At 35.8% G+C, this 16,343-nt stretch overlaps 1 protein-coding gene across 1 annotated transcript; it reads left to right on the forward strand.

Annotated features, from left to right (window-relative positions):
• Positions 1-1,097: 1,097 nt before the first annotated feature.
• LOC121378904 (DCN1-like protein 3) lies at positions 1,098-12,770 on the forward strand. The gene is made up of 2 exons (XM_041507279.1): positions 1,098-1,253; positions 8,169-12,770. Exon 2 carries the CDS (start codon positions 8,204-8,206, stop codon positions 9,104-9,106), a length of 903 nt encoding a protein of 300 aa, XP_041363213.1. The 5' UTR covers positions 1,098-1,253; positions 8,169-8,203; the 3' UTR covers positions 9,107-12,770.
• Positions 12,771-16,343: the final 3,573 nt, after the last annotated feature.

Consider the following 16,343-nt stretch of genomic DNA (forward strand, 5'->3'; position numbering starts at 1 on the left):
CAGTACCATGACAAGCATAATTATGATGCCATAAACTTAAAACAAGAAATAGTGTTATAATTTTAGATTAAGTGTAAAAACAGTACATTATGGTTTTAAACTTTAAATTTGTTTTTAACTTCACACTGAGTCAGTTTGCCTTGTAAGGAATTGTTCCAGTAATGATATCAGATAGCCTATGCAAATCTGGGATTTTAAACCAATGTACAGTTTGTTTATTTTGGGGCCGAGTATACATTTTATAGGTCCATGTTTGTAAGCCTGTAGATGTATTATTTGAGTCTTGAACATGCAAGTCTGTCTCAACCTTGTAAACAAAACTCTTAATGATGTATTTTTCAATATTCGAGAATAAAGTATACATTTAAATATGTTATACACATTTTTGTTGTTTTATAAATGTGTATGTATGCACATGGACTGGATGGACTTCTTTGTATCCACCTTTGTATTTCTTGTTCTAGCCAATGTATCATGACTGGTATACCAAAGGCTGTAGTATGTGATATCCTGTCAAGGATGGTGCATATAAAAGATCCCTTGCTACTAATGCAAAAATGTAGTGGGTTTCCTCTCTGATACTATGTCAAAATAACCAAATGTTTGACACCAATAGCCTATGATAAATAAATCAATGTGCTCCAGTGGTGGTGTTATCACCTACAAAACAGAATTTTTTACTTTGTATCCACAAAAGATTTTTGGAAGATTTTCTTCTTTTTTTTCCATTTAAATTTTGTATTTATTTTTTGCTCGTGTTTGAAAATAATGGGGTAAAATAATACATTATTATAGTTTTATTTATTATTTATTAATACTGATTTATATTTGCATACAAAAAAGTACAGTGGTGACTGGGGGGTGGGGGGGAAGGCATGCCTTCCCCAGTCATACCTCTTTTCCCCATTCATCTTTTATATTTGCCTGTCGCACCATTACACGAATCATAAACACTGTGTATCCCCCCCCCCCCCCAAAAAAAAAAAGAAGAAGATAAAATCCTCGATACGCCAATGGAACTAGTTTTACTTAAATGGGCCCCCCAAAGATTGTGCACCTTGATGTGACGTCATAGGAAAACAGGAAGTCGTCCATGTTTTAGATTTTTATGGAAGTAGGGCTACTTTTGTTTCTGCCAGATTTTCTGCTTTTTCACAGACTGCGAGTAAACAATAATGCTACCGATGGAAATCTTTTGAAACACTAGGGATGCCGTTTGGTGTTTCAACGGCGTCCTGGGGCTCCAAAAGAGGGTAAGTGGTGCGCTCCGATTAGGATTACGAAAGAGCGAAATTTGACAACCACTGCCAGCCAGTGGAAATGCACTGACACCATCGTCACACTTCGTAATAAATATTTGCTGTTTTAAAATTCCACTCTACTTAACACATTTGCACGTAAAAAATAGGATATGCGCATGTCTTTCATTAGGTTAAAATAATAAATAATTCCTGATTGTGTTGTTATGTAACTGGTTGCTTGTGTTACAATGCATGAAACCAAGCATTATTGACTTTTCTATTTCTGTATCTTCGTCAGCTTGTAAGCTGATCAGCAGAGGATCCATAACAATAACAATGGATGCATGTAATGCCAACAACATAATTTTTCCTCAACAAAGCACATCTTTATTAATTAATAAACTTAATTAATTAATCAAATATTAATTACCAATTTATGATGATGATCATGAATTGTAATAAGAAAAAAATCACTGTAATTTTGTTTAAATTCATAATTATATTTAGTCCAGAATAAAGTTAATAAAATGCAGGCAAGACCCAACAAGGACAGTTATATATTTATATTCGAGCTTGAATATACAGCCTACCTTCAGATTGTGTTAAGCAGCCACTTAAAAAAGATTGAAAGTGGTCTTAAAAGACAGTTGCAGGTCGAGGCTGTTGGACTGGTATGCATATACAATAATTTTCAGGTGTACTGGTATATATATTAATTTAATAAAATTGTAAAAATGTGAAGGCTATTAAATAGATAACGACAGCAATTTTTGCTTCATTCCATTCTAGTGAGCAGTTAGTTACATAATACTTGTCATGTCAGGGTCCTGGGTTTAGTACTGAAGAATGAGTATATTGGTCAGTTGATTTTCGGGGAATGATGAAACAGACATTCCTAAATGTTGCATTGCAATAGCCTTTTGGAAGTATGACAGCTCAGGATGAGTGAAGGATTTGAGAAAGTGTGACAGCACAGGGTGAGTGGAGGGTTTGAGAAAGTGTGACAGCACAGGGTGAGTGGAGGGTTTGAGAAAGTGTGGCAGCACAGGGTGAGTAGAGGGTTTGAGAAAGTGACAGCACAGGGTGACTTGAGAGTTTTTGAAAGTATGATAGCTCAGGGTGACTTGAGAGTTTTTGAAAGTATGACAGCACAGGGTGACTTGAGAGTTTTTGAAAGTATGATAGCTCAGGGTGAGTGGAGGGTTTGAGAAAGTGGCAGCACAGGGTGAGTGGAGGGTTTGAGAAAGTGTGACAGCACAGGGTGACTTGAGAGTTTTTGAAAGTATGATAGCTCAGGGTGACTTGAGAGTTTTTGAAAGTATGACAGCACAGGGTGACTTGAGAGTTTTTGAAAGTATGATAGCTCAGGGTGAGTCGAGGGTTTGAGAAAGTGGCAGCACAGGGTGACTTGAGAGTTTTTGAAAGTATGATAGCTGAGGGTGACTTGAGGGTTTGAGAAAGTATTATAGCACAGGGTGACTTGAGAGTTTTTGAAAGTATGATAGCTCAGGGTGACTTGAGAGTTTTTGAAAGTATGACAACACAGGGTGACTTGAGAGTTTTTGAAAGTATGATAGCTCAGGGTGACTTGAGAGTTTTTGAAAGTATTATAGCACAGGGTGACTTGAGAGTTTTTGAAAGTATGATAGCTCAGGGTGAGTGGAGGGTTTGAGAAAGTGTGGCAGCACAGGGTGAGTGGTGGGTTTGAGAAAGTGACAGCACAGGGTGAGTGGAGGGTTTGAGAAAGTGACAGGACAGGGTGAGTGATGGGTTTGAGAAAGTGACAACACAGGGTGAGTGGAGGGTTTGAGAAAGTGTGACAGCACAGGATGAATGGAGTGTTTGAGAAAGTGTGACAGCACAGGATGAATGGAGTGTTTGAGAAAGTGTGACAGCACAGAGTGAGTGGAGAGTTTGGGAAAGTGACAGCACAGGGTGAGTGGAATGTTTGGGAAAGTGTGACAGAACAGAGTGAGTGGAGGGTTTGAGAAAGTGTGACAGCAGAGGGTGAGTGGAGGGTTTGAGAAAGTGACAGCACAGGGTGAGTGGAGGGTTTGGGAAAGTGTGACAGCACAGGGTGAGTAGAGGGTTTTTGAAAGTGACAGCACAGGGTGAGTGGAGGGTTTGAGAAAGTGTGACAGCACAGGTTGAGTGGAGGGTATTTGAAAGTGACAGCACAGGGTGAGTGGAGGGTTTGAGAAAGTGACAGCACAGGGTGAGTAGAGGGTTTTTGAAAGTGACAGCACAGGGTGAGTGGAGGGTTTGAGAAAGTGTGACAGCACAGTGAGTGGAGGGTTTGAGAAAATGTATGAAGAATTATAAAATTAAGATATAACAGAATCTCAAGCTCAGCCTCAGCTAAATGAAAGATGAGAGGATCCTTCATACATAAAATTAAACTGCTTTGTGCATGCTGCTAATTAATCCGCATTGTTGCATGACAAATGATGTGTTTATTCCCTGAATCAGTTTATGGTGGACAAGATATTAAATTACTTGGAATTCTTCTTTTTGAAAATGCCATTGATTTTTTTTTGCATTTACCTTGTAGTTGGATTAAGGGTGGGACGTAGCCCAGTGGTAAAACACTCATCAGTCTAGGGTCAATCCCTGTCAGTGGGCTCATTGGACTATTTCTTGTTTCTCGTTCCAGCCAGTGCACCATCACTGGTATATCAAAGGCTGTGGTATGTGCTATCCTGTCTGTGGGATGGAAAAGGAAATGTTTTATTTAACGACGTCTGTCTGTGGGATGGTGCATATAATTTATAAAAGCTCCCTTGCTACAGATAAATTTTTTTAGTAGGTTTCCTTTCTCATACTGTATGTCAAAATTATCAAATGCTTGACATCCAATAGCCGATGATTAATAAATCAATGTGCTCTAGTGGTGTCGTTAAACAAAACAAAAGAAAAAAATTGTAGTTGGATTAAAGCTAACTTGGGACCAAGTGAAAAGTCTGGTTTTAATGGGTATTTGTTTTAGAGAGGTTCCGTTTTTAAAAGGAACTGAATAACATTTGGTTTTGAGGGAATTCAGGATTACTTACTTTCTTATTTAGGACCCAGTTGTGAGGGGTTTCTCTGTATATGTTCACACCTATAACAGGGCTTCTAGATTATAGTATCCCTACTCCCATGGCTAGTGATATTCAGTGTAGGGCTAGTAAATAACTACTATTGCCATGCCAGACAGGGCTTCTAGATTATAGTAGCCCCACTCCCATGGCTAGTGATATTCAATGTTGGGCTAGTAAATAACTACTATTGCCATGCCTGACGGCTAGTGAAAAAAAAGTTGTTAAATGATGCATTTAAGTCTATTTGGTAAATATAAATATCCTTTCCCCACCCCCACCCCCACCCCCACCCCCCAATCTTAGTGTTTTTAATCTCCGTCTTCCTCTTTAGGTAACATATCCGATTATTACTATTAGTAAAACTGTATTAGGTAAAGTAGGGCTAGTAAATTTTTTAAATCACTGATCCCATGGCTAGTGGATTTTGTTTCAATTCTAGAAGGCCTGCCTAATACATTGAAGGTAAGCATCATGTTAAATATGCTCCCATCTGAAACTAATCTCTGACAGAGCCCCCACCCCTTGTTGAAAATAAAATGTACAACATATATGTAGATGGTTTAGTAGTCCAGAACAAAAAATAATTAAAACAGTAAGATTCTAGGTATGGTAGTTGCTTATGAAATAACACATACACACATGGTGCTCATTATTCATGTACTGCAGTAAAGTTTCTCTGCATATTCATTCGTAGAAGTATAGATTTTTATTTAGTGTAGTGAAATATTCATGTTTATGAATATGCATAATATATATGCTAATATTTAAACCATTCTGAAATTGTGTAAGTATACATATGGATATATATATATAGAATACTAAACGAGCTTGCCTATCATACCATTTTTCGGTAGTCGGATACCAAAACTGTTTACGAGTTTCATTAAAATGGTATGACAGGCAAGCTAGTTTAGTATTTTATTTATTACAAACCAACTGCAAACAAGCCACATCGCAGAGGTAAACAGATGTCAAGACCTACTACATGTAAATTATTTTTCTACGAATTGGGTCAGTGAGTGATCTACGTCATGCTCATGTCACGCCAATATTACACTAGTTAGATATGGAATGATTATGACATGAGCAATATCTTACACTGGTGTGTAATAAACCATAACATGTATACATGTATTAAATCTAAATTAGTATATAAGTATTTCTCTGTTCTTAATGTCAGATGGAATATTGACGTTTCTGCATTATTAGTTTTGATGGATGCCATTACAGTATTGATTATAATGTGGGTGTTTAATATTGAAGTTACGTGCTTACCACATGTGATTATTGAATATATACATGTACATGTACTATGTATAGTGTGCATACATTTAATGGTTGCTATTAAATGGAGAGTAAACTCAAACATGAGCCTTATGTGTTGGATAGATGCATACCCAGACCACCAACACATACTGACACTTCAACAATTGAAAAACGCGTAATTTTAGAGTTAATAAAAAAAACTGGGGGCAGCCATTTTCTTTTGTTTTTGTGGCGTCCAGTACTCTAGCTTGGGGCGAAGTGACGTCAGCTCCGTCCAACTCCTGTATGCACTTCTCTTTGATCAACTTGACTTGTAAAACAACATAAATGACTTGATAACATAATAAACTATTTAACTAAATATATTTCAAGTTGCATTAATGGAACAAAATGGGGTTATAGTATATTTCTCTGTTAAATAATCCAAAGGAAAAATGTACACTATTAGGCCTATTGGTATGCTACGTTGGAGCAAAAACGCCAACCCACGATACCTAAGTGATAATTTTCTTTTCTTTAGGACTACATAATTGGTTAGTTCTGTGATTTTAGATGGGAAAGTCTGCTTAATCAATAGTTTTACAGAACTATTTACAGTGATAAACCATGTCCATTACCATTTTAGGGGCGACAGGGTATTGCACAATACCAGTATGTATTTTTGTGTCTAGACAGAGGTAGCTAATAGGCATGTCTGGTTACCTATCAAATATATATACCTGCCAATCAGGAATCACAGAGGCAACTAACAAAATAGACCAATTAACTAAGAAAACACTCTATGTACCATTTCAGTACGTAGGTTAATGCATGGACAAAACATGGTACAATTATTTCGACTTGTGGTTTATTTTGTATTGAAAAATAATATATACTTGTTGCTGGCTTACTGGGATGGCTATTATTACAGAACATTGCTATGCATCCACAAAAATCAGGTAAGCTTGTTTCTTCAGTTCTAAGACTAATTCCTAATGTGACACGTTAAGTATTACGTAACCACCGGCTCATTCATAGGGCATATTCACTGGGATGGTACAAAATAGCTGTGCCCGTTACATATAATAGCTGTCACATTTAACTGTTTTATTAATTAAATATAACATTATACATTTTAGAGCATTATAAAATTAAAATGTAAGAGGTGAATAGAAGGTGAGATAATTGTACATAGATATGTTTCTTGAAAAATTAATTACAGGTTTTTGTTTTGTGTTTTAGCAGATTAATTTTTATTTGTCCTGCTGGGTCTAAAAATGGACTGCTTCTCACAATTGCATCGTCTTTCTGTGTTTTGTTTTATAAATGAGTGCAGCCAACAAATACTTTATTTAAATATGCAGTACCTGTTGGTTACATAGATACAGTGCCAGTTGTTTATTGATTTTTAGCCTGGTTGGGTTATTATTCTGCTCATATCATTTTCATTAGAACATGTTAGATTGTCAGCAGTGGGAATTGATTAGGTGTAATGGAACCTTTATTATAGTATCCCTACATGTACTTCCAAGCACCATATCAAATTTTAAGTACATTGATTGTATATCAGACTGTGTAATGTTTCATGTGACACATCATGTATTTTTGTGCAGCCAGAATATTCACTGATACAGGAATTAAGATGGTGTGTTAATAGGAATGTTGATCAAACATTTTAGTGTAATATTTATTGAAATTTGTAAATGTTATCTGTAATGTTTTGTTTCCTCGCATCGCCCTCTCCTTCAGTAGTGAGAAATAAGCCAATGTGTAATTTGAAAAGGTTGCAACTGCCGTTCTATGTAATATGGTTGTATTGATGTTCTAAAAGTTTAAAAAAAAAAAAAAAAAATCTCTGACTGAGACTTTAAATGAACAATACAGTACAATACAACATAATATAATTTTATTAAAAACTTTCCGCTTTTATATGATTTCCTCAATTCTGATTGGACGACGTCGAAGAAAACTGAATGTTATCCTTCGATAAATGTATTGTAATGTAATATAATAGCTATTATAAATAGTTTTGTGGTGCAAAATGTCTCATCCTCCTACAAAAAAGTTTTTTTGTAATTAATTTCAGATTGGTTTGACGTAAGAAGAAAAGTAAAAGTGTTTTGATTTAACAAAATGTTTAATATCTCTGTGTACAATTTAAAAAAACAATTGGCTCAGAAATAAATAACTTGTAGTAAATTCCATAGTATGAAAAAAGGTGTTCCCTGTATATAGCTACATGTTTGATATGGTAACCTGCTACATATTTGATATGGTAACCTGCAACATGTTTGCCACTTGTTATTCTTGTGGGGGTGGGTTGTAACCCAGTTGTAAAGTGCTTGCTTGATGCACAGTCGGTTTGGGATCAATCCCTGTCGGTGGGCCCATTGGTCTATTTCTTGTTCCAGCCAGTGCACCAGCTATCCTTTCTGTGAGATGTACATATAAAAGATCCCTTGCTACTAATGGAAAAATGTAGCAGGTTTCCTCTCAAAATTACCAAATGTTAGACACACAATAGCAGATTATTAATAAATCAATGTGCTCTAGTGGTGTCGTTAAACAAAACAAACTTTAACTTTAACTGTTATTCTTGCAGGCTTATGTTAACAAGTGGAGCGGCTTGGTTCTCCAATGGGAAAGTGTCTGTCATGTTGTGAGCCACCAGGGCCTCCTGGTACGAATCTAGCACCATCCTGTCCAGCCGCGATCCCCACCTCTCACTCCAGGTCCTCTACCGGCTTCTCTACATCCGACTCCAAGGACACGAAACATCCCGTATCGAGCACCGACAGCAATCCCATCCTCGTCGGCAAACCACTGGTGTCACCCACGGAGAAGAAAATGTTTGCTCAATACACGAAACTTCCACCAATAACCAAAAGCAAAAGCAATGGAGAGAACAAGAGAATGTCGCTGATTGCAAAAGATTTTTCCGAAGCCAAAGCTTTGCTGCTGTTTGATCTGTACAAGGATCCGACAGAGAATGCTATGCTGGCCGAAGGCATTGAAAAATTCTGCAGTGATCTGGACGTGAGGCCCGAAGAGTTCATTGTGTTGGTACTCGCCTGGAAGTTTGAGGCGGAAATGATGTGTCGGTTCACGAAGGATGAATTCACAAATGGTTGTAAGAATCTCAAATGCGATTCCATCAAGTCTATCCAGGCCAAGTTTCCCGAACTGCTAGCCGAGGTGCAGAACAAACAGTCATTCAAAGAGTTGTATCGGTGGACGTACAAGTTTGGTCTGGACGTGGAATCTGGACAGAGGACTTTGCCTGTTGATATGGCTGTCAGCCTCTGGAAGTTAGTCTTTTCACAGCATGAACCCACCATGTTGGACCATTGGTTAGAATTTATTGAGAAGCACCCGACTATACGAGGCATTCCAAAAGACACGTGGGATATGTTTTTAAATTTTATTGAGCAGGTCGGAGATGATCTTAGCACATACGATGACACCGAGGCATGGCCCAGTCTCTTGGATGACTTTGTAGAGTATGAGAATGACCGACAGAATCAAAACGTCAAGGAATAGCAGCAAATATCATCTTGGACTAATCATACACACATGAAGCCACGCACAACAAAAGTATTTACAGCAGTGTAGCATCTTTTAAAAAAGTAACCATGGCATGGTAAGACACTTGTACAAGACATGAACATTCTCCAAGCTATTTCATAACGATGATTCCTCTGGTTTTTCTCTTGCATTGGGAAAATCCGTAATGTGCTCTATAGGATCCCAGAATAGACACAGTGCCATGCTTTTAAAAAGATTAGTTTTAATATTATACTAAAAAAAAGATTTTATTGTTGGAAAGGTGATCACGTTACACTAATGTGAGATTTTGGTGGGTTTTTTTAGAAAGCATGTTTTATCATACATACTGCATACAATATGGCAGAAATATAATGAGAATTATTCCACCCATTTATTAGAAGTATCTTACTATAACATGGTTACTAACTGTGGAGTCTTCTGCTGAAGTATTTCACGTAGTCACTACGTTGCTGGAAATACTTTCTTCTTGGTGTGTGTCACTAAACCATGAACTAACCTGCTCAAATGGAGCTGTATATTTAAGCACAGTGTTGCCAGTCACAAGCCACTGCTCAGTTCCATTTCACCAGTGGTTTTCTAGCAGGGTATTTACAGTGTTTCTAGGTTGGAAATAGCAGCTACCATGCAGTTTTTAGTCTTTACTTGTAATTCATAAATATCCGGCAAACTATTTTTTGATTTTCATCTTGTATGGAATTCTCATTACTAATATATCAGAGTTTATGTCCAGAACAGGTATTCTCGAATATTGTTTTGTTTGGATATTAGGACAGCATACATGCAGGTTAAGTATTGATACAGATAGATGGGGGGAAAAGGACAGACATATTTTATTGTTAATTTCCTGGACAGAAGTATAATATAGTAAAAGGTTGTATCTATTAGTGTTTCCCACAAGACCCAGGTATTCCATGGGCCATCAAAACAAAGCTCCTTAGGGTTCATGCACCCTTTGTGTGCTTGATTTGCAGAGTTCCAAAACCTGGGCCCCATTCCACGAAGCAATGTTAGTGATCTTAGCACTAACATAGCTTTGTGAAACGGGGCTCTGGTGTTTGTCATCATCAGTGTACATTGTAGGGAAAATACTGATATAGCTTGGACATGCTTTACCTTTTAGTGAAAGTAAGTAGGGGTGGGTAAATGGATACCATAGCTTAACTAGACCCTGTTTTTCCAATATTGTTAATATCGGTTCCATTTTTCTGGTCATACCATTCACATATATATTTTCATCCTTTTGTATTGGGAGATTTGCCCATCACTATAAATTGTTTTGTCATCCACAATTACATTTTTATTGGATATACTCGCATTACACTGTTCCTGTTTGTGCAACCTCTTGGTGGTCTGCTAGTGGTCACATTGTCATATGTATGGAGTTGTACGATTGCTTCCTTGAAACACAATATACTCTGGCGGGAAACCACGGGAGAAATAGGAAGTCAAGCAGACCCATTGACTGTGCAGGTCTGACAATTATCAATATAGTTTTGTTTGCCTTAATGTGCTGCCAATGACAGAACAAATATGTGTATATTGATAAATACCTGTATCGTATCATTCACCATCATCATGAAATGAGGAAAAAACATACCCTTGCCATCACAGTGTGGCAAAGATTGATTCTTTTAAGATATTGCCAAGGCTATTTTTAAAATTCCATCAACCCTCAATTCAGAAAAATGAAGCAGGGGAAAGTAGTTTGACCATTTCATTAATAACCTGGTGTTAAGTGACAAGAGATCAAGGTATACTGATTGAAAGAAATAAGGGATCACACGAACACCAACTGGAAAGAGTGACTGCAAGCAAAACTCTCATCCACAGTGTAAGGATGTCAGCAGTGTTTCTGGCATTCCATTTCACGTTACATCTTTATGCTTTAAATAGAGACATTACGACACTAATAGTGATTGAAATTCACTGCCATAACATTCACATCGATGCCATGTGTTCTCTTATTTATTTCTCTTAACTAGTATATTTCTTATGGTGGTCATTTTGGTAGGTTCACATTGATAAATATTGTTTAAAATTACTTATACTTTTGTCATTCTCACTAAAACTGTGACGTGTAGTGTTGCCCATTCGGGGTGTACATGCTGATTTCAAATTAAATAACAGGAAGGTTGCGATTCTCAGTGTGTATGGGAACAGGTATATGTATAATGCAGAAATGTGTTTTACGTACATCATACATTTCTGCGCTCTACGTGTATGTACCAAGTTTTTCAAAATATAAAATGTCATTTACAAATTGTATATAAACATGCACAAGTACTTTAGTTGGTGTTTAATCATATATCTGGTAAATGTACTTATAAAGTAATTAATTTGTTTATGTGATTTCAGTCCCAGAATATTTCACGAATTTCATAAATATATGTACAACAGAGCAAGAATCAACTGTTTTTGTAAAAGAAATGCACTTTTTAAACTTGTATATAGTACAGTATGTGGAATATGGTGCACATATTAATGATAGCAGGCACTTATGTTGGTGATAACCAAACACCCAAAGTGCATTGATGCGCTTGAATACGGTTACTTCCAGTTATTGATACACCAAATTTGATTACAAAGTGCTTCGATGCGCTACGGAGTGTTTTGATGTGCTTCGAAGCGCTTTGAAACCCTTCCAGTTTAGTTCGGTTCTGTTTAAGACGTCACATACGAAAGTGATACAGGGAATTCACATCCTCCATATTGCAGGTTACTATTGTACTGTAAAGGTAAAGGAAAACTGGATGATATCATGTGGAAGCAAAAAGACAGGTAAATTACCCGACATCATTTGACATGACGTCATATGAAAGCAGCAGAACCCACCTGTTACATGAGAACTGTAGTTGGTGTAGCATGGTCCAAAGCGCTTGAATGCGCTTTCGTGGCCGGTTTAGCAACGGTGTCATGATCAACTTCCAGTTCTATTTACTTCCAGTTCAAAGTGCATGAATGCACATTGGCAAAACCATATTTGGTGTAGCACCAACAGTAGTGGCAATATGTGACTAAATTAATTACAACTTGTGTACGGGTCACTATACATAGTTGTGAATTGCAACCTACCTACCGAGTCAAAAACAATGAACTGATTCTTGAAAAACATATTGACCATAGTATTTGATAAACAAGACAAATGTGGATTTCTGTTTTACTGTATGGTTTTGTGTGGTTGGCGTAAGGAACTGTAATGTAAGTGAATGATATAGAATGTCTTCTGTTTAATACCATGGTGATGAAATGGTGTGTGTATTAACAGTCGGTGTCCAGGCGTTTGTCTAGTCATGTTGTTGCGACGCAAGCACCAGAACAGTGGTCGTACTGTGTCTGTCTTACAGGATTTCAAACAAACCAAGGAAAGGAGTGTTTAGCAACACCCCAGCACATTATTTAATCAGCAGTTGTTAGGCGTAGTAACTACGACACTTGGTCTAGAAACTGAAGAGAAGAAACCCACTACTGCCATATGGCTCAGGACTGATAAATAGCAAGATATGTTTCTATATGTGCGCTTTCACACAGACAGGATAGTACATACCACTGTCCTTGATAAACAAGTCATAGAACATTGGTTGGAATGGACAAAACCCAGTGGATATTTCATTATAATTATGTTTCAGTAAACTAGTACAATATCTCTCAGATGGATGTGATTATGCTTAGTTTTGTACATGGCATGTCATAATTTGCAAATAGTGTTAAAGTGTCCATGTTAATTTAGCATGAGCTTGTTCCCGTATATCTATACACTTCTCTTTAAGACAAAATATTTTAAAACTATTACATTGTGTATAAATACATGTAGGTAATGATTTTATTCACTTAGTGAAAAACATTTGCTCTTTCAAAAGCTTTTTTTCCCCCTCCCCAAACAAATAACCCATAACCAAGTGGGAAGTTTTTACACACACACCTGTAATGTTTTTCGAGAGCATATTATTTTAATGATCTTCTCATGTATGTTGCCTCCACCAGCTGTAGTGAGTTTTAAATCCTGTAACACAGGCTTGTACATCCATTTGTCAGGTTGACAGTGGCTGCTGCATTTAGAGTTGGTGTTTTATATAAAGTATACAAATGTTGATGTGCATGTGATATTGTCAACTATATAGTGTTGTTAGTCATTTTAATGTTGCTACTGGTGTGATATTCTAAATGCCAGACATGTTCTTAAATATGTTTAGTCAGTTATGCCCCCTTAGTATATTACAAATGCATATATACAGTACACTCTGTCAAAACTTGTGTGTTAATGGATTGATTGAATACAGTCCCGTGTAAAGAAAGTGATTATATATTGAAATATTGAATCCCGACTTCTGACTAACATCTATAGAGTACCATCAGCTTTGTTGTTGATAAACTGATTTATTTATTTATTTATTTGTTATATCAAGAACTAGATTTCTTGACGTGAAGAGTTGATTTCTTAAAGGGACATACCCTAGTTTTTAAACACTACGGTTTCTGTTTTACTATTAGAGCTGTTTTTGATAACTGAAATCATACTATGCTTAGATTTTATTGTTTAGATCTTTCATATCTGTATATTCGAAGTGTTTTTGGTCATCCTGGCATTTTTAATATCACAAAATGCATTTCTCATATTTAAAAAAAATGCACGTACGTCTGAGAAGTAACAGTTATGGAGTCCAGTTTTAGTCTATTTTTAGAGGGTATTTCACCATTTCAAAGTCACAAACTCATGTTTGACTGAATTGTAACTTTATCCAAATGTGTTACAGGTTTGTAGATTAACTAAACTTAGTGTAACTTTTCACGGGTTGAAACTAGGGTCTGTCCCTTTAAAAGGACTGTCCTGTGTCTGCTGCCAATAATTGTAAAATGTTTATAACTAATGGAGCTTTTTTAATAACTAAAATTACACATAAAATACATTTCGCTTGTTTAGAATATTCATGTTGCAAGTATATTCAGTGTGTTTCTCATTGTCCCAATGTTTGAAGTAGTTAAAACTTCGGAAAGAGTTCGACCCATTCCCCTCTATATCAAAGGCTCTAAAGACTAACCCTAACTCTATCCCTAAAACTACCTTAACCATTGAAGGGGGATACAGGTTGAACTCATGCCAAAACTTAATTTTTTCTTCCTAGTATATATTTTTGCGAAAGTACGAAATTATTGAGAGGTAAAAATCTTGTCTCGGTATTTAAAATATTTAGGTGATCAGAAACATCTTTGGCCTGTATGACAACACTGACATTCTGAACAAGAAAATGTATTGCCTTGTAATTTTATTAATTAAAAATGATCTGTTGGTAGGAAATTTATTACAACAGCAGCAAACTCCGAACAGTCTTATTTAATATTGCAAAGTACTGATAAATTGTAGACTGGTACCCCATAGGTATTTCACCATATAAATGATCTTCAGATCAGTCTTATTTAATATTGCAAAATACTGATAAACTGTAGACTGTATTTCACCATATAAATGATCTACAGATCAGTCTTATTTAATATTGCAAAATACTGACAAACTGTAGACCGTATTTCACCATATAAATGATCTTCAGATCAGTCTTTATTTAATATTACAAAATACTGATAAACTGTAGACCGTATTTCACCATATAAATGATCTTCAGATCAGTCTTATTTAATATTGCAAAATACTGATAAACTGTAGACCGTATTTCACCATATAAATGATCTTCAGATCCCAGGTTTGCAGTCTTAAAATTTAGCTATCTGTACAGTCTGGATATTTTGTTTGGGCAAAGTTCATTGTATGTGTGTTTGTCAATCCCACTGCTTAACAACGTAAATCCTGCTAGTACATACCAAGAGAAAGTGAAAAATGCTTTTCAGTAAAGGGGGATAATTCATCTTTTTATTAAAGGGATATAATTCATGAAACATGTTGATCATATTTATTTATTTCTGTTTGTTGTCGGATCTGATGTGCTATATTATAATATTTTTGTAGCACATTTAAAGGTACGGAGTCCTCTAAAACAATGGTATCGTATTTTTGGTTAAAACTTAGTTCCTTGCTTACAGTATTCATACCTGTACATCCAGTGTGTTTTTGGTTGTCCTAACGTCTGTAAAACCTCAAGATGTAACCATAATGCTGGTTTTTCGTAAGCACCTTTTATGTGACTAGATCTGTAAAAAAAAAAAGAGTACCATTTCAAACTACCTTTTAGCCAGAGAATACTGTACAATGTTTTAAGAGGATTAAATACATTTAATTCTCAAAAAAAAAAAAAATGCTTGAATAAAATGTACATTTTATAATAATTCATTGAGTTTTATTTTTAAATCTTGTGTGTGTTTATGCCCAGTATCCACTGATTGACCAATTCACTGGGATATCATTACAGTATATCTGCTTTTGTATTGATAGCAGTATATAAAAAATCCCTTCAGTCTCAAAGTAAATAGTCGGAATGTATATTCATTTAAAATAGTCGTGAATGTGTCTGTAGTTTGAACATGACATCAAATAAGAGAAGAAACTGATTTTTACTGGTGCTGTTCTGAGATATTTTTGTTTTAAATTACATCTTCAGTGGATGAATTTTAAGCTTTCTTTTTTAAGTTTTGAAAGATCTGGTTTCCGTCCATTTGAATAGTGGAAAAGCACTTGTAGATCAGATGTGTACTAGAACTGTCAATATGTCACAAAGGTTAATACATTAATTCCATTACACCTCAGAATTAAATGTCGCAAATTTTATTGGCTTATGAAATACATGGAATTTGTAATTCTTGCACAATTAAGGGAAATATCATTTGATTACTTAAGTTATATTTAAATTTCACTTATTTCTTCAATAAAATATGCCTCACACAAATTTGTATTTGATATATTTTACAGTCCGTATATTTTATGAAATTATTAAATATTACTAATATTACAAAATGATGGTCTATATTATTTTTTTAAAATCATGTCCTTGAATTTTTATAAACGGTAAATTGGTGTTAAAACATTCTTGACTTTGGGAAATTTCTGATAAAATGTAGTTAGTGAGGGGTGATCCAAAAGGTGTCATGGGGAGGGTGGTGCAGAATGTCGGTATTTTCCAACACCGATCATGCACAGAATATAACACACTGAACAACACAAGAAACACAAATATTGGTGAAAGAAAAGTTGAAACTTGTGCTGGATGAAATCCGGTACTAGGATACGAACCCAGTGCCTACCAGCATTTTAAAGATCATTTCAGCT

This window comes from Gigantopelta aegis, chromosome 8, assembly GCF_016097555.1.
Source record: "Gigantopelta aegis isolate Gae_Host chromosome 8, Gae_host_genome, whole genome shotgun sequence".
Classification (NCBI taxonomy): domain Eukaryota; kingdom Metazoa; phylum Mollusca; class Gastropoda; order Neomphalida; family Peltospiridae; genus Gigantopelta; species Gigantopelta aegis.

Excerpts from the sequence above, each read along its gene's own strand:
- LOC121378904 (XM_041507279.1), top strand. The coding sequence starts at position 8,204 with ATGGGAAAGTGTCTGTCATGTTGTGAGCCACCAGGGCCTCCTGGTACG.